This window comes from Bos indicus, chromosome 15 (genome assembly GCF_029378745.1).
Source record: "Bos indicus isolate NIAB-ARS_2022 breed Sahiwal x Tharparkar chromosome 15, NIAB-ARS_B.indTharparkar_mat_pri_1.0, whole genome shotgun sequence".
In the NCBI taxonomy this organism is placed as follows: Eukaryota; Metazoa; Chordata; class Mammalia; order Artiodactyla; family Bovidae; genus Bos; species Bos indicus.
Window position 1 is genome coordinate 58,527,879 of NC_091774.1, and position 20,104 is coordinate 58,547,982.

General features: G+C 37.9%; 1 protein-coding gene across 1 annotated transcript in view; it reads right to left on the reverse strand.

The window, feature by feature from the left end:
• The window catches only part of CCDC34 (coiled-coil domain containing 34), a 46,034-nt gene that overhangs the window by 18,085 nt on the left and 7,845 nt on the right, over window positions 1-20,104 (reverse strand). The window contains exon 4 of the mRNA XM_019975795.2: window positions 916-1,023. Within this exon, the coding sequence (XP_019831354.2) occupies window positions 916-1,023 (108 nt within the window). The remainder of the gene's footprint in view (window positions 1-915; window positions 1,024-20,104) is intronic.

The window sequence follows — 20,104 nt, forward strand, 5'->3', positions numbered from 1 at the left end:
GTCAGAGGCTGACAGTGTGGAAGGAAGAAGAGCACAGGTGAAGGAGACATGGTTCAGAGCAGAAGGTGTTTAACCAGCCAGGCCAGGACAGTTCACATGCTATTCAGAGGACAGGAGGCAATGACAAAAGATGTGTTTGTGAACTGAGGAATGACATTTGGCTTTTTGGCAAGATTTCTCTGGCAAGGACAAAGAGGATGAAGTCAAATCTTGGGTGGCTTTTAAGCATCAAGATACTGATTTATCTGCTGGATAACTGAACAAAGAGGCACAAATCCCTGCCCTTATGGGGCTTACATTCCAGTATGGGAAATAAACAATGAAGTGAAGTGAAAGTCTCTCAGTCATCCGAATCTGAGACACCACGGACTGTAGCCCACAGGCTCCTCTGTCCATGGAATCTTCAGGCAAGAATACTGGAGTGGGTAGCCGTTCCCTTCTCCAGGGGATATTCCTGACCCAGGGATCCAACACAAGAGAATTCCAATTACGTTTTGGTGACTGAGAAGTTACACTAAGATCAGAAATCAAGGAGTCAGGACGATGGTTCTGTCAGAGGAGAATGGATAAAAATGGGTTGTTTTAGATTTGCAGGCCCAGAGGTGCCTACCTACTGAAGAGATGAAAATCCAAGGCTCTAGGAGGTCAGGTCTGGAGATAGTAGACTTCATGACTACCTGCAACCACATCCAGATGGAAGCCACATGAGGGAGAAGGGAGAGAGCAGACAGCAAAGGACAAAAGATCTGACAGACGTCCCTGGTGGGGAGAGGTTGGGGTGGGGCGGAGAGGGGGCAGAAACTAGGTCAGAAAAGGAAGAATCTAAGAGAAAATGAGAACCGCGTAGGTAATCACTAGGAGTAACAGGATGAAGACTACAGATGAGAATATGTGTGTGCCCTTTTTTCTCCTTACCTGTTCATTCTTTTTCTGAACCCATTCCTTGTGCTTCTCTTCAGCAATTATCTTTCTCTTTTCACGGTCTTCCACTTCTTTCTTTTTTTCTAGCTGTTGATTTAATTCCTATAGATTTTATTCAAACAAAAGGCAACATTTAATAGAAGTATTCAACCTTGCATATTAAAAATAAAAGTCTGAGGTTAACCGAATTAAACAAGAATATAGTTTCCTTTATAGAAATACACCATTAGTGACAATAACTTACTTAAGTAACTAGTTTATGATGAAAGGAAAGCACTGGTAAAAAGTATAAGTCATTTTTTAGAAATGCAAATAATTGCTTGGCAGCAAAACACTAGTTTCTTAGACTAAACTTCAGCTAAATTACCCTCATTGAAATCAACTTTCCCACACATAAATTTTGGCATCACTGTATGCTACTGGCAGAAGCTCAAGAGAATTGCAACTTTTTTACAGTTATAAAAAGCTTCTAGATTCTTGATGAAGATAAAGGATAGGAATTAAATAATCCCTAAATTAAACTTTTAATTCAGAGTTATGCCAAAGAAGAAATGTAAAGAAGCCATTCAATTTTTTAAAGGGAGTAAAAAAAAAAAAAAAAAGGATCCAGATTTTCGTTCACTGATTTTATAGCTGTTGGAGTGTAAAACAAAACCACATTCATATCCTAGATTATTTAACTGCCTTGCTGTCACTCGAATCTACACGTTTGGGCATTTCCTCGGGAGAAAGAATGTGGGAAGTATGGCCAAATAAAACTACAAGCTGAATGCCACCACTCTGTCACTCACCAGTTAGATTACTGCATTAGTGGAGAATGCTGTTCAAACTAGACTCCTAGGACTCTACCACCATAATTACCGGTTATTTTCCTTCTCTCTCCTTAGATACCAGCAATCGGACACTTTTACATGTCTTCCACTGGACCTCGCTCCCTATTCCCATGCCTCCCTTTCCCAAGGACCTACCTACCTCAGCAATGGGTGGCAGTGGGAAGGACAATTTTTCAATTGTCAGATAAGTCCAGTGCGTTAAATGAAATGAAGATAAAACTTAACACCAAGAACATATCTTACGCCTTTTAGAACAACTGGTCTCAGGATACCTGTCCCCAAATCCTTCAGCATAGGTAACAACTGTCCTCACTCATTCAGTCTCCCAACTTTTCAACACTGTACTCCCCTACCCCCCAAGTAAAATATCCATCTTGCTTTTTAAAGGATTCTCCATTACCTCTGCAGCTGCTATCCCTTGATTATTCACTTATTTTTTTAATGGAGCACCTACTATAAAGATAGCAGGGATGAAATTCCAGAAGTCTCTGACCTTATCTGATTCTGTATACACGAAAGAATTAAGTGCTGTGTTGTGAGGTACTGTGTAGAATAAGAGCTCAGCAAAGGAAAAGGAAGATGAGAGGAGAGAGTAAGGTCCAAAGTAGTAAAAGAAAAAAAAAAAAGCACCATGAGAGGAACAATGAGGAAATAGCTTGACTACAAGGGGGAGGAGTGAAGACTAGAAAATCAGAGTGTGGTATTAATACTAACTAGACAGGAAAAGGTCTTTTGAGACAGGCAGAGTAAAGTAAACACTGTGGAGTAGGAATACTTGGCAAAGGGAACGATTCAGAACTCTCAATGGTAAAGGCTGAAAACTGCATTTGAAGGGATCAGAACTATTCTGAGGGAGACAGACGAGGAGGTTGTCACAGTATATGAGTTGGAAGGAGATATATATGAGTCTGGACTTGGGTCAGGAAATAAGGGAGGGATATACTTCTATGTATATGTATACACATATATAGAAGTATATCCCATTCCATATATGTATACATATACATAGAAGTATATCCCTCATTTCCTGACCCAAGTCCAGACTCATATATGTATATACATATATGTGTATACATATACATAGAAGTATATCTACATATGTATATACATATACATATATGTATATGTATGACAGGCCAGATATAGATTTGACAACCACATTTTCCAAAAAAGTCTTAAATTTTATCAAGAAAAGTAATGATTTAAATATACAACTAAAAATAGGGTTGATTACTTTTATGAACCTTTTCAGATTCTTCATATAATTAAGCTCAAAAGTAAAGAAACAAAAATCAGACTTTGTATTCTGATTTTATGGTTCAAAAATTCTAATGTTGATATAAGAGTTAAAGATGAAGGAAGGGTCAAAAGTCTCTAGAAAATGCTGCCGTTGACCCAAACAGTGCTCTAATCTCAGGGTGTCTGTACAAACAATTTGCCACCTCAGAATACACATCACATTCTGAGAAACAACCCTCCCTCCAAGGCTGGCCCCTCTCAGAATTTCCCACCCTAAATGCCTCCATCTGTTTACCACCAAAGCAAGTTTCTACCAGACACTGCTGGAGCCTTCTCTCATAAGGCCCTGTGTCGTCTTCTGGTACACCACTGAATTTCAACAGAATTATACATCTTCCCACAGAGTAAACACTTGATTACTGAAAACCAAAATCCAAAGAGGATCCTAAACATGGATTTTTTATTTCAATAACTTTTGCCGACTAAGGTAACAATCAGAAAAACTGAGTTTCTGAGTCTCACCAACTCTATATCCTGCTCTTTTCCTTCATTAAGCACGGATGAATAAAAAGGGCAAAAGCAAGATGGTGGGAAAAAAACAAACCTGGATTATTCCCAAATTAGATAACTTTTATAGTTTAGAATAGACTGTACTAAAATGTTAAAGCAAATGTCAAAAACAAAAATTATCCAAAGGCCATAAAGAATTTAGGTCAGTCTGCTAAAGAATTGTTTTTAAATAATAAAAATTTAAGTAAAACTTATATGCCTTACAAAAACAACATACTAGTTTTTCACAATACTAATGTTAAATATTTACTATTTTTATTACTTCAACAGTTAAAATATAAAAAAAAACTGTAAACATAATTTTGATGTGTTAATCTTACAGGGACATGTGAAACAAATCAAAATGTTGCTAAAATCAAATTTATGAAAGGTGATGAACTTTTTAATGATTTAACTACCTTTAAATTTTAAGATTTCAAGGAAGACTATATGAAAGCCAGTGTACACTTAAAATTAAATACTGAGTCTGACCCATTTATTTCTAAAATGCACCTTGGTATTGTGGAAAAAACACTTATTAAGTTGGAAGTCAAAAGACCCAGGATCCAGTCCCAGCTTTGTCACTAACTGAAACATTGGCAAAGCTACTCTCTGGCCTTCATCTTTTATTAGGGATCTGAGATGAATTGTTCCTTGTGGTTAAAAATCTGAGATTTTAATGATATGATTTATAAATAAATCAGAGAATACAGTAAATAAGAACAGAAAAGTAAGGAAAGCATGACTTAGAAAATTAAAACAAAAGGAAAGGCATGAAAAAAAAATGTGAATACCACAATAGCTCAAAGTAAGTTTATACCAAAGTGAGTAATTTATCTGTATGTTATGATGTCTCTGGGATGACTGATACAGTTAAGACTCATGCTAACATTTTAACTGCTTCAGAATTAAGTAATGATGTAGCCATAAGAAACGTCCAGCTACTAAATATATGAAAAGGCTTTAATCTTTTAACCAATTATACTCTGCTACATGCTTATTCACTGAGGTAGGAACTTTTTTTATTCATTATTCTAAACTGTTCTCTTATCTTCAGCAGTTATTATCATCTCCTTTAACACATAACAAACAACTAATTTTTACAAAGTGATTTCTATATATTAGGCCACATCCTGCTGTTCACTTAGTTCCCAAAACACTATGAGGTAAATGTCACTCTCCCCTTTCACTGATAATCCAGCAGAGAAAGGCTAAAGAGCCAAGATTTAAGTTTTGAATCCAGGATGTACGACTCAAGAATTTATGCTTTTAACCACTCTAATATTGTCTAACATCTGTCTAACATCTCTTATAGATGAAGAGACTGAGGTTCAGAGAAGTTAACTTTTCCAAGATCACAGATTTACAACAGCAAGACTAGAATTTCAGCCTAGTTCCATGTTACTCCAAAGCTCAGAGTTTCTTATAATTTCTGTAATTTAATTACATTAATTTATGGTGTGCTGACTTAAAATGGCTTCAAGTGACCCTCCTTTTCTTAGGATAACAAGTGACTTCTAGTGAGGCTGGAGATAAAGCTAAATAACATAAACTGAGCTCCACAATACCACTGATTCACCAGATCAGTGTTTTGCAAAACTGAGATTCTACAATCAATGCATGGGTTATGACTAGCTTTAAAAAAAATTAGAATATTTCCAAGTTCTCCACAAAATTAAGCTATTTCAGATATATACATAAGTGTGTATATATGTATGCATTTGTGTGCAATGAAGAAAAGCAGATTTCTCAGTGTGAACAAATATTTTGAAAGGTACAAAATTAAATAATTCCAGTAGTCATGTATGGATATGAGAATTGAACCATAAAGAAGGCTGAGTGCCGAAGAACTGATGCTTTCAAACTGTGGTGCTGGAGAAGACTTTTGAGAGTCCCTCAGACAACAAGGAGATCAAACCAGTCAATTCCAAAGAAAATCAAGTCCTAAATATTCACTGGAAGGACTGATGCTGAAGCTGAAACTCCAATAGTTTGGCCACCTGATGCGAAGAGCCAATTCATTGGAAAAGACCCTGATGCTGGGAAAAACTGAGGGCAAGAGAGAAGGGGGCAACAGAGAATGAGATGGTTGGATGGTATCACTGACTCAATGGACATGAGTTTGAGCAAACTCAGGGAGAGTGAGGACAGAAGAAGCCTGGCGTGCTGCAGTTCACGGGGTCACAAAGAGTAGGGCTTAGCAACTGAACAACAACAAACTCAACAATGGAATTAGTAACGTTAAAACTTAAGATTGAAGTAAGAAAATTAAGCGTCTGGGGCCTTAACAACAGATGAATTCTGAAAATAAATGAAAAAGCATTAAGAAGGCTATGACTGAAGAGAGTGGCCAAGATGGTGGAGTAGAAAGGCCCTGGGCTCACCTTTTCTCATGAGTACACTCAAAACCACAACTCTCTACAGAACAACTGTAGATGAAAAAGGCTGGAACCTAAAGACACAAAGAAGGAACCATAATGAGACAGGTAGGAGGTACAGATTCATATTACCCCCGAGGATGGGCAACCCACAAAGTAGAGAATAAGTATACTGCAGAGGCTCTCGCACAGGAATGTGAGTTCTGAGCCCCACGTAAGCCTGGCAGTCCAGCACTGGGAAGACAAGTGCCGAAAGCATTTGGCTTTCAAGGTCAGTGGGCTTACTTGCAGGAGCCCACAGAACTGGGGGAAAAGAGATTTCATTTTTACAGGGCACATACAAAATATCATGTACAATGGAACCAGGGCAAAAGCAGTAATTTGAAATTAGCTTGGGCCAGACCTACCTACTGGTCTCGGAGAGTCCTCTAGGCAGGCATGAGGTGGCTGTGACTTACCCTAGGGACACGGACACTGGTGTCAGGCATAGCTGGGGCATTCAGCTGCATGAGCTGATGGCGGCTGCATCTTGGCCCACTATCACCAAGACCTGGGCCCACCCAACAGTTTGTAGGATGCCTTAGGCCAAACAAGTAACTGAACAGAGACACAACCTCACCCACCAACAGGCTGCTTAAAGACTTCCTGAGCTCACAGTCACCACCAGACAAGGCCCTAAACACAGATTTCCTCACCAGGGTGCCAAGAGCTGGGTCTGGGCCCTTTGCACTGGGAAGCTAACATGAGCCTCTCGACCACCCCACACACCAGGAGGGCAGACACCAGAAGCAAAAAACTATAATACCACAGCTTGCACACTGAGTCCAGCAACAGCAGGTCAGACCCTACCCTGGGACCAGCTGGGCACTGGCCCTGCCCACTAGCAGGCCAACAACCTTTGGGACACCCCAGCCCCATATCCAACTGTGTCAGGAACCAGCCTCCAACACCAATCATCTAAAATGAGCTCTGGGATCCCTGGGCCCTGAAACCAGGCTCTAGGACGAAGCTCTGCCTGCAGTGGTCCTGCACTAACCCTAGGATCTGGCTTCACCTGCCAATAGGTGGGCAAGAGCCCCAGAGTCTTCAGGATACTAACTCTAGCCAACAGTGAGCCAGCACTACCCCCAGACTCCCTAGGGTTCTGCAACAGCTGCCTCATGACCAGCTGACACTAACGAGTAGCCAGCAGCATTCACACAAGGCAGTGCCTGGCAACCAACTAGACTAGCAGCCAACCAAGCCTACCAGACCACTCACAGTCAGCCTGCCACAACAGAAGGGCCTATGCAGGTTTATGGCTTAGGTAACAAGAGGAGAGGGCACTGCTGGAACAGGAAAGACATCCCCTACAGAAAGTAGTGACTCCAAAGTCCAAAAAGGTAACAAAGCTGCCACATACACAAAAATACAAATACCAACATAGACAAAATGAGACACCACAGGAGTATGTTCCAGATGAAGGAAAAAGATAAAACCCCAAAAGAAGAACTAAGTGAAGAGGAGACCAGCAATCTACCTGAGAAAAAGTTCACAGTAGGATCATTAAAATGAGGGAAAGAATTGGGAAGAAAATGGATGCACAGACAGAGAAGTCAGAATTTTTTTAACAAAGAGAAACTATAAAGAACAGCTGAACAGAGGTGAAGAATACAATAATTGAAATAAAAAATACACTAGAAAGAATCAACAGTACACTAAATGATATGGAAAAATGAATTGGTGAGCTGGAAGACTGAGTAGTGAAAATCGCTGCTACCGAACGGACATCTGGGACAACATCAACATACAAATACTCATATTATAGGGATCACTGGAGGATAAGATAGAAAGGGCCAGAGAAAACATTTGAAGACGTAATAGCTGAAAACTTCCCTAACCTCAGAAAGAAAAATGTCACGCAAGCCCAGAAAGTGCAGAGTTGTCCCATACAGGATAAACCTAGAGGAACACACCAAAACACATTGTAACCAAAATGTCAAATATTAAAGACAGAATATTAAAAGTAGCAAATAACATACAAAGGAACTCCTATAAGGCCATCGGCTGAAGTTTTCAGCAGAAACTCTGCAGGCCAAAAGTGAGTGTCATGGTATATTTAAAGTAATGAAAGGCGAAAACCTATAACCAAGAATGCTATACCCAGAAAAGCTCTCATTCAGATTAGATGGCAAAATCAAAAGCTCTCCAGTCAAGCAAAAGTTAAGAGAAGTCAGTACTACCAAACCAGCATTACAACAAATGTTAAAGAAACTTCTCCAGGCAAAAAAGAAAAGGCCACTACTAGAATCAAGAAAATTAAAAAACGAAAAGCCTCATTGGAAAAGACAAACATACAGTAAAGATAAGAATCCATTCACAAAGTTCGTAGTGAGGTTACAAGACAGGAGTAATAAAGTCATCTGTATCCACAATAAGCAGTTAAGGGATACAAAAAACAATTAGATGTAAAATATTATGTCAACAGCAGTAATCATGAGGGAAGAGTACAAATGCAGGGTTTTTTAAAATGCATTTGCAATTAAGAATTCAGTAACTTAAAAAAGACTGCTATATAAAAACTTCATGGTAACTGCAAACCAAAAATGCATAATAGATATATATGCAAGAAATAAGATGGAATTCAAACAAAACACTAAAACAGTCATCAAATCACAAGGGGGAAAAAGACCTACAAAAACAAAAACAATTAACAAAATGGCAATAAAAACATATGTATCAATAGTTACCTTAAATGTAAGTGGATAAAATGCTTCAACCAAAAGACACACAGTGGCTCAATGGATACAAAAACAAGAAGCATACATATGGTAAGACATATGACTACATAAGACTCATTTCAGAATCATAGATGCACACAGACTGAAAGTGAGGTAATGAAAAAACATATTCCACGCAAATGGAAATCAAAAGAGAGCCAGAGCAGCGATACTCACATCAGACAAAACAGGCTTTAAAATTAAAGAGACAAAGAAGGATACTACAAAAGACAAACAAGGATACTACATTATAATCAAGGGATCAATCCCAGAAGTAAGATATAACAATGGAAAATACATATGCACCCCAAATAGGTGCACCTTAACATAAGGCAACTGTTAACAGCTATAAAAGGAGAAATCACCAGTAACACAATAACAGTGGGGACTTTGAAACTCCACCTACATCACTGAACAGATCATCCAGATGGAAAATCAGTAAGGAAACACAGACCATTAAAGATAAATTAGACCAGACAGCCTTAATTGATATTTATAAAACATCCCTATGAGAGCATCAGACTATACACTCTTCTCAAGGGCACATGGAATATTCTCCAGGGTAGATCACATGCTAGTCCAAAAAGCAAACCTCAGTTAATTTAAGAAAACTGAAATCATATCAAGCATTTTTTCTAGCCACAACACTAAGAGATTAGAAATCAACTATAAGAAAGAAACTGTAAAAAAAAACCCCACAAATATGTGAAGCATAACAACATGTTACTAAACAACTAATGAATCACTGAATAAATAAAAGAGGAAATTGGGGGGAAAAAAACCTACAGACAAACAAAAACATGATGATCCAAAACCTCTGAAGCTTTCTACCATAACAAAAGCAGTTGTAAGAGGAAAGTTCATAGCAATACAACTGTACCTCAGGAAACAAGAAAAATCTCAAACAACCTAACCTTACACCTAAAGCAACTGGAGAAAGAACAAGAAACAAAACACAAAGGAAAGAAATTAAATAGATCAGAATAGAAATAAATGAAATAAACATGAAATTGATTAAAAAAAAGATCAATGAAATGAAAAGTTGGTTCTTTGAAAAGATAAAATTGATTTAGCCAGACTCATCAAGAAAATCCCATGGACGGAGGAGCCTCATGGGCTGCAGTCCATGGGGTCACTAGGAGTCGGACACGACTGAGCAACTTCCCTTTCACTTTTCACTTTCATGCATTGGAGGAGGAAATGGTAACCCACTCCAGTGTTCTTGCCTGGAGAATCCCAGGGACGGGGGAGCCTGGTGGGCTGCCGTCTATGGGGTCACACAGAGTCGGACATGACTGAAGTGACTTAGCAGCAGCAGCATCAAGAAAAATGAGAGGGATTTCCCTGGTGGCCCAGCAGCAAAGACTCCGCACTCCCAAAACAGGCAGACTTGCTGGGGGAACTAGATTCCACATGCCGAGTTTATATGCCACAACTTAAGATCCTGTATGCTGAAATAAAGACCTGGCATGCTGAACTGAACTGATGCTGAAATAAATAAATATTTTTTAAGAAGGAAAAAAGAAAAAAAAGAGGGCTGAAGTCAATAAAATTAGAAAAGAAAAAGAAGTCACAACTGACAATACAGAAATACAAAGGATCACAAGAGACTACTATAAGCAACTATATGTCAATAAAATGGACAACCTAGAGAAATGGACAAATTCTTAGGTACAATCTTGCAAGAGTGAACCAGAAGAAATAAAACACATGAACAGATCAATCACAAGTACTGAAATTGAAACCATGATTTAAAAACTCCCAACAAACAAAAGTCTGCACAAGATGAATTCACAGGTGAATTCTTTAGTATTAAACATTTGTGGTTGTTTAGTCACTAAGTCATGTCCACCTCTTTTGTGACCCCATGGACTGTAGCCCACCAGGCTCCTCTATCCATGGGATTTCTCAGGCAAGAAAATACTGCAGTAGGTTGCCATTTCCTTCTCCAGAGGATCTTCCCAACACAGGGGTCAAATCCAAGTCTCCTGCATTGGCAGGTGGATTCTTTACCACTGAGTAAACACGTATAAAAAAAGAGTTAAACTAATCCTTCTCAAACTATTCCAAAAAACTGAAGAGGAAGGAACACTCCCAAACTCATTCTATGAGGCCACTGAATATCAAAACTAGACAAAGATACCACCAAAAAATATATTACAAGCCAATATCATTGATGAACATAGATGCAAAATTCTCATCAAAATATAAGCAAACCAAATCCAGCAATACATTAAAAGGATCATGCACCATGATCAAATGAGATTATCCCAGAGATGCAAGAATTTTTCAATAACTGCAAATAGTGTGATACACTACATTAACAAATTAAAAACTAACAACCATATTATCTTAATAGATGCAGAAAAATCATTTATAAAATTCAACATTCATTTATGATTAAAAAAAACTCTCTAGAAAATGTGTTTAGAGGGAACCTAGCTCAACATACAAAAGGTCATGTATGATAAACCCACAACTAACATCATACTCAACAGTGAAAAGCTGAAAGCATTTCCTTTAAGATTAGAAACAAGATAAGAATGACCACTCTCGTCACTTTTATTCAACAGAGTTTTGGAAGTCCTAGCCATAGTAATCAGAGAAGAAAAAGAAATGAATCCAAACTGGAAAAGAAGTAGTAAAGCTGTCACTGCAGATGACACAAGACCACACATAGAAAACTCTAAAGATGCTACCAGAAAACTACTAGAGCTCAGCAAGGAAGTCAGCAAAGTTGCAGGACACAAAATTAATACACAGAAATCACTTGAATTTCTATGCACTAACAATGAACTATCAGAAAGAAAAATTCAGGAAGCAGTCCCATTTACCATACCATCAAAAAGAAATAACATACCTAGGAGTAAATTCTCCTAAAGAGGCAAAAGACCTTTGCTCTGAAAACTGTAAGAACTTGATGAAAGAAACTGAAGATGACCCAGAGAGGGGAAGATATAGCAAAAGTATGTTCTTGGATTGGAAGAATCAATATTGACCAAATGTTATACTATCCAAAGCAATCCACAGATTCAATTTAATCCCTATCAAATTATCAATGACACTGTTCACAGAATCACATCAAATAATTTTAAAATTTGTATGGAAATACAAAAGACCCCAAAGAGTCAATGAAATCTTGATAAAGAAAAATGCAGCTAGAGCACTCAGGTTCCTTAACTTCAGACTATACTACAAAGTCACAATAATAAAAACAGTATATTACTGGAACAAAAACAGAACTACAGATCAATGGAACAGGACAGGAATCCAATAAACAAACCCACACACCTATGGTCAATTAATCTATGACAAAGAAAGTCTTTAATATATAATAGAGAAAAAGTCTATTCAGTAAGTGGTGGCAGGAAAACTTGACAGCTACATGTAAAAGAATGAAATTACAACAGTCTCTAACACCATATACAAAAATAAACTCAAAATGGATTAAAGACCTAAATATAAGACTGGATACTATAAAACTCTTAGAGGAAAAGAAAGGCGGTACACTCACTGACATAAACTGCAGCAAGATTTTTTTCAATCTACCTCCTAGAATAATGAAAATAAAAACAAAAAGAAACAAAAAGCACCTAATTAAACTTAAAAGCTTTTGTACAGCAAAGGAAATCATGAACAAAAAACCAAACAGAATGAGAGAAAATATTTGCCAGCAAATTGACCAATAAGAGATTAATTGCCAAAATATATAAACAGCTCATCTAGTTCAATAACAAAAACTAAATAAACCAATCAAAAAATGAGTGGAAGATCTCAATAGACATTTCTCCAAAAAAGACATGCTATGCTATGCTAAGTCACTTCAGTCGTGTCCGACTCTGTGTGACCCCATAGACAGTAGCCCACCAGGCTCCCCCGTCCCTGGGATTCTCCAGGCAAGAACACTGGAGTGGGTTGCCATTTCCTTCTCCTGAAAAGACATACAGAAGGCCAAAAAAGCACACGAAAAGATATTCAACATCACTAATTATTAGAGAAATGCAAAATCAAAGCTACAATGAGGTATCACCTAACACCAGTTGAAATGGCCATAATCAACAGGCTGACGCATCATCAATAAATGCTGGAGAGGGTGTGGAGAAAAGGAAACCCTCCTACCCTGTTGGTGGAAATGTAAATTGGTACAACTACTATCACAAACAGTATGGAGGTTTCTTAAGAAATAAAAATATAATCATGTGACCTACCAATCCCATTGTTAGGCATATAATCAGAGAAAACCATAATTTACAAAGATACTTGCACCCCAATGTTCACTGTAGCACTATTTACACTAGCCAAGACATGGAAGCAACCTAGATGTCCACTGACAAATGCTGCTGCTGCTGCTAACTCACTTCAGTCATGTCCGACTCTGTGCGACCCCATGGACTGCAGCCCACCAGGCTCCTCCGTCCGTGGGATTTTCCAGGCAAGAGTACTGGAGTGCCATTGCCTTCTCTGCCACTGATAAATGAATGGATAAAACAAGAGGTAGTACATATACACAATGGGATATTACTCAGCTACATAAAATAATGAAATAATGCCATTTGAAGCAACATGGATGAACCTAGAGATTATAATTCCAAGTGAAGCAAGTTAGACTGAGAAAGACAAATACATGATATCACTTATATGTGGAATCTAATAAAAAAGATGATACAAATGAACTTATTTACAAAACAGAAACAGATTCACAGTCTTTTGAAAACAAACATATGGTTACCAAAGGGGAAAGAATAGGGGGAGGGATAAATTAGGAGACTGGGGTTAACAGTCTCCTAATTTATATACACGCTAGAATATTCAAAATAGCTACCAACAAGCACCTATTGTATAGCACAGGGAAATTTACCCAAAACTGTGCAATAATTTTTACGGGAAAGAATCAGAAAGAGAATGGATATATAGTATAACTAAACCACTTTGCTGTACACTTGAAACTAACACAACATTGTAAATACAGTATACCCCATAAAAAATAAAGATTAAATTAAAAATTAAGGATCATACACCATAATCAAGTAATACTTTTCCCAGCTATCCAAGGACTTTTTAATATCCACAAATCAATTTGATACACCCCACTAACAAATTAAATTATAAAAGCTTTTTGATCATCTCAGTAGATGAAGAAAAAGCTTCCAATTAAACAAAACATCCTTTTACCAAAAAAAAAAAAAACCTCTCTAGAAACTGGGCATGGAGGGAACATACCTTCAACATAATAAAGGTCATGTATGACAAACCCTTTCATCAAGAGCCTCTTGATGAAAGTCAAAGGGGAGAGTGAAAAAGTTGGCTTAAAACTCAACATTCAAAAAATGAAGATGGTGGCATCTGGGCCCATCACTTCATGGCAAATAGATGGGGAAACAATGGAAACAGTGACAGACTTTATTTTTGGGAGCTTCAAAATCACTGCAGATGGTGACTGCAGCCATGAAATTAAAAGACATTTGCTCCCTGGAAGAAAAGCTATGACCAACCTAGACAGCATATTAAAAAGCAGAGAGACACTACTTTGCCAACAAAGGTCCATCTAGTCAAAGCTATGGTTTTTCCAGTAGTCATGTATGGATGTGAGAGTTGGACTATAAAGAAAGCTGAATGCCAAAGAATTGATGCTTTTGAATTGTGGTGTTGGCGAAGACTCTTGAGAGTCCCTTGGACTGCAAGGAGATCAAACCAGTCCATCCTAAAGAAAATCAGTCCTGAATATTCATTGGAAGGGCTGATGCTAAAGCTGAAACTCCAATATTTTGGCCACCTGAAGCAAAGAACTGACTCATTGGAAAAGACCCTGATGCTGGGAAAGACTGAAGGTGGGAGGAGAAGGGGACGCCAGAGGATGAGATGGTTGGATGGCATCACTGACTCAATGGACATGAGTTTGAGCAACCTCTGGGAATTGGTGATGGACAGGGAAGCTTGGCGTGCTGCAGTATGTGGGGTCACACAGAGTTGGACACGACTGAGCGACGGAACTGAACTGAATGACAAACCCACAGTTAACATCATACAAAACGGTGAAGATTAGGAAGAAAACAAGGATGTCCATTCTCGCTATTTTCATTCAACACAGTTTGGAAGTCCTCGACATAGTAATCAGACAAGAAAATGCAAGAGAAAAAAGGGGAGGGGGATTTGAATTTGAAAGGAAGACATAAACTGTCACTGCAAATGACAAGATACTATACATAGAAAACCCTAAAGATGCTATTATACTGGAAAACTACTAGAGCTCAATGAATTCAGTAAAGCTGTGGACACAAAATTATTATACAAAAGTCTGTTGCATTTCTATACACAAACAAGGAGTTAACAGAAAGTGGAATTAAGGAAACAATCTCACTTTCCATCTCATCAGAAAGAATAAAATACCTAGGAATAAGGCTACCTAAGGAGGCAAAAGACCTGTATTCTGGAAAGTATAAGACACTGATGAAAGATACTAAAAGGACACAAACATATTGAAAGATAGACTGTATTCTTTGATTGCAAGAATCAATATTGTTAAAATCACCATATTACCTTAGGGAATCTAGACATTCAATGCAATCCCTATCAAATTACCAGTGGCATTTTTCAAAGAACAACAACAAAATTAAATTCATATAAAAACACAAAAGGCCCTGAATAGCCAACACGACCTTGAGAAAAAAGAACAGAACTCGAGGAATACGCTCCCTGATTGCTGACTATACTGCAAAGCCACAGTAATCACAAACAGTATCGCACTGGGACAGAAACAGACTGAGAGCAAGAGAACAGAACAGAGCTGAGAACAAACCAAAACACCTAGAGCCAATTAATTCATGACAAAAGAGGGAAGACTACACAATGAAGAAGACATTTCTTCAATAAACGGTGCTGGGAAAACTGGATACTATCTGTAGATAAATAAAATGAGACCACTCTCTGACACTATATACAAAAATTAACTCAAAATGAATTAAAGACCTAAATGTAAAGCAAGATACTATAAAAACTCTTAGAGGAAAACATAGGTAGATATAAATTGCAGCAATATTTTTTTAGATCCACCTTTTATAGTAATGGAAATACTAAGCAAAATGTAGTCATAAGCAAAAGCAATTGTTTAAACTTAAAACCTTTTGTACATCAAAGTAAATCATACACAAAATGAAAAGACAACCCACAGAATGAGAGAAAATATTTGCACCTGATACAACCAATAAGGGATTCATTTCAAAAACACATAAAAAGCTCACACAGTTTAATATAAACAAAAAGAAACAACCAAATCAAAAAATGGGCAGAAAATCTAAACAGACATTCTCCAAAGATATACAGATGGCCAGCAGGTACATGAAAAGATGCTCAACATCATTAATTATAGAAAAATGAAAACTGAAACTACAATAAGGTATAACCTCACATTGATCAGAATGGCCATCATCAAAAAGTCTACAAATAATTAAATGCTAGAGAAGATGTGGAGAAAAAGGAACCCTTCTCCACTGTTGGGGAAAATAGAATTGGTGTCCCCACTATGGAGAACAGTATGGAGGTTCCTTAATTAAAAATCGAGTTGCCAGCAATTCTACTCCTGTATATATATCCAGAAAAGATGAAAACTCAAATATGAAAAGATAATGCATCCCAATGTTCACAGCAGCACTACTTACAATAGCCAAGACATGGAAGCAACCTAAATTGTTCATCAACACATGAGTGGAAAAAGAAGATGTGTGTGTGTGTGTGTGTGTGTATATACACACCAAGGGGATATTACTCAGCCATAAAAATAAATGAAACAATGCCATTTGTAGCAACATGAACAGACCTAGAGATTATCACACTAAATGAAGACAGACAGACTGAGAAAGACAAATATTGTATGATAACACTTATATGCAGAATCTTGAAAAATGATACAAATGAATATATCGGTCTGGTTAAAAGGTTTACTCAGGTTTTCCATAAAATGTTATGGAAAAATCCAAATGAAATTTTTCGGCCAGCACAATATTTACAAGACAGAAATACACAGAAAACAAATCTATAGTTACCAAAGAGAAAAGCAGGGGGAGGGAAAGATGTGAAGATTAATATTAATAGATACATACTACTATATATAAAATACATAAACAGCAAGGATTTACTATATAACAGAGGCAATTATAGGCAATATCTTATAATAACCTAAGGGCAAAATGGTTGTCTGAGGAAGCCTTATAAATAGCTGAGAAAAGAAGAGAAGCTAAAGGCAAAGGAGAAAGGGAAAGATACACACATTTGAATGCAGAGTTCCAAAGAATAGCAAGGAGAGATAAATAAGAAAGCCTTCCTCAGCAATCAATGCAAAGAAATAGAGGAAAACAACAGAATGGCAAAGACTGGAGATCTCTTCAAGAAAATTAGAGACACCAAGGGAACATTTCATGCAAAGATGGGCACAATAAAGGACAGAAATGGTATGGACCTAACAGAAGCAGAAGATATTAAGAAGAGGTGGCAAGAATACACAGAACTATACATAAAAGATCTTCATGACCCAGATAACCACAATGGTATCACTCACCTAGAGCCAGACATCCTGGAATGTGAGGTCAAGTGGGCCTTAGGAAAGCATCACTATGAACAAAGCTAGTATAGGTGATGGAATTCCATTTGAGCTATTTTAAGTCCTAACAGATGATGCTGTGAAAGTGCTGCACTCAATATGCCAGCAAATTTGGAAAACTCAGCAGTGGCCAACTGACTGGAAAAGGTCAGTTTCCATTCCAATCCCAAGAAAGGCAATGCCAAAGAATGTTCAAACTACTGCACAACTGCAGTCATCTCACACGCTAGTAAAGTAATGCTCAAAATTCTCCAGGACAGGCTTCAACTGTTTGTGAACTTCCAGATGGTCAAACTGGATTTTAAGGCAGAGTAACCAGAGATCAAATTGCCAACATTTGTTACATCATCAAAAAAGCAACAGAGTTGCAGAAAAACATATATTTCTGCTTTACTGACTACACCAAAGTCTTGGACTGTGTGGAATACAACAAACTGTGGAAAATTCTTACAGAGATGGGAATACCAGACCACCTGATCTGCCTCTTGAGAAATCTGTATGCAGGTCAAAAAGCAACAGGTACAACATAGAACAACAGACTGGTTCCAAATCGGGAAAGGAGTACATCAAGGCTGTATATTGTCACACTGTTTATTTAACTTATACGCAGAGTACATCATGAGAAATGCTGGGCTGGATAAAGCACAAACTGGAATCAAGATTGCTGGGAGAAATATCAATAACCTCAGATATGCAGATGACACCATCCTTCTGGCAGAAAGTGAAGAACTAAAGAGCCTCTTGAGAAAGTGAAAGAGGAGAGTGGAAAAGTTGGCTTAAAGCTCAACATTCAGAAAATTAAGATCATGGCATCCGGTCCCATCACTTCATGGCAAATAGACAGGCAAGCAATGGAAACAGTGACAGACTTTATTTTCTTGGACTCCAAAATCACTGCAGATGGTGACTGCAGCCATGAAATTAAAAGATGCTTGCTCCTTGGAAGAAAAGCTATGACTGACCTAGATAGCATATTAAAAAGCAGAGACATAACTTTGCCAACAAAGGTCCATTTGGTCAAGGCTATGGTTTTTCCAGTAGTCATGTATGGATGTGAGAATTGGACTGTAAAGAAAGCTGAGAGCTGAAGAAGTGATGCTTTTGAACTGTGGTGTTAGAGAAGACTCTTGAGAGTCCCTTGGACTACAAGGAGATCAAACCAGTCCATCCTAAAGGAAATCAATCCTGAAGATTCATTGGAAGGGCTGATGTTAAAGCTGAAACTCCAATACTTTGGCTATCTGATGCAAAGAAGTAACTCATTGGAAAAGACCCTGATGCTGGGAAAGAATGAAGGTGCGGGGAGAAGGGGATGACAGAGGATGAGATGGTTGGATGGCATCACCGATTCAATGGACATAAGTTTGAGTAAGCTCCGGGAGTTGGTGATGGACAGGGAAGCCTGGCGTGCTGCAGTCCATCGAGTCACACAGAGTCAGACACGACTGAGCAACTGAACTGAAGTGAAAACAGAAAAGAATCTAAAAATGTGTGTGTGTGTGTGTGTGTGTGTAGAGAGAGGCTTCCCAGGTGGCTCAGTGGTGAAGAATCCACCTGCTAGTGGAGGAGATGCAGGAGACATGGGTTTGATCCTTGGGTCAGGAAGATATCCTGGAGGAGGAAATGGCAACTCACTCCAGTATTCTTGCTTGAAAAATCCCGTGGACAGAGGAGCCTGGCATGTTACAGCTCATGGGGTCACAAAGAGTCAAATAACAGAGCAACGGAGCACACACGCAGGCATATATACATAAACTGAATCAGCTTGTTATATATCTGAAACTAACACAACATTGTAAATAAACTATATTTCAATTTAAAAGATGGAAAAAAAGACTGTGACTAGCAATGATATCAATAACAATATCAATAAAATCACTAGCTATCCTTACACTTTGTCTCATTTAATCCTCTAAAACATTGTGACCGGGTAGTATTATTTTATCCGTACTGTAGAGATGAGGAAATTGAAGTGTAAAAGTTTAAATAAGCCTATCTGACATCAAACCATAAGGTTTTTCTCAAGTCCTAGCCCTTCTAAGTAGAAACAAGTACTACAGTGTACTTTTCCAGGAATAAATTTGTATTTAGAATACAAAGTATACTTCAATAGGGAAAAAGCTCAATGTACTGGTTTCTACAATTATCTGAATCATGTCAAGAACCTGGCTAGAAAGCCATCACAGAAAGAACAACTAGTTTCAGAACTGAAATGGAAAATGTACTCCAAAAAGATCATGGAGGGCAAAGCTTTAATTCAAGGATTTTTACAGCAATAGGGATACTAATAGATTAGCAGTTGTTTTTATTGCTGTGTTTTTATTTTGCAACCCCATGGACTGTAGCCCACCAGGTTCTTTTGTCCATGGGATTTCCCAGGCAATAATACTGGAGTGGGTATTGTCATTTCCTTCTCTAGGGGATCTTCCCAACCTAGGAATCGAACCCATATCTCCTGCATTGGCAGGTGGATGAGCCACCAGGGAGCCCCTAAGAGATGAGAATAAACTTAAACACACAACAATAGTAAACTGGTTAATTATGTTCTATTATATATATGATACATTTTAAATATATTTTAATAATCAGCCATTTTAAAAGGATATGAAAATATTTAATGATATAGAAACATATTAATAATGTAATAGGCAGAAAAAAACAGGTTACAAAAGAGTGATCATATTTATTAAAAACAAGATATATCCCTCACCACACGCATCCACCTGGTTTCTGTGTTTGGACAGAGAGAATTCAGATAACCTAGATGCTGGAAAATCCTATGGATGGAGGAGCCTGGTGGGCTACAGTCCATGGGGTCGCTAAGAGTCGGAC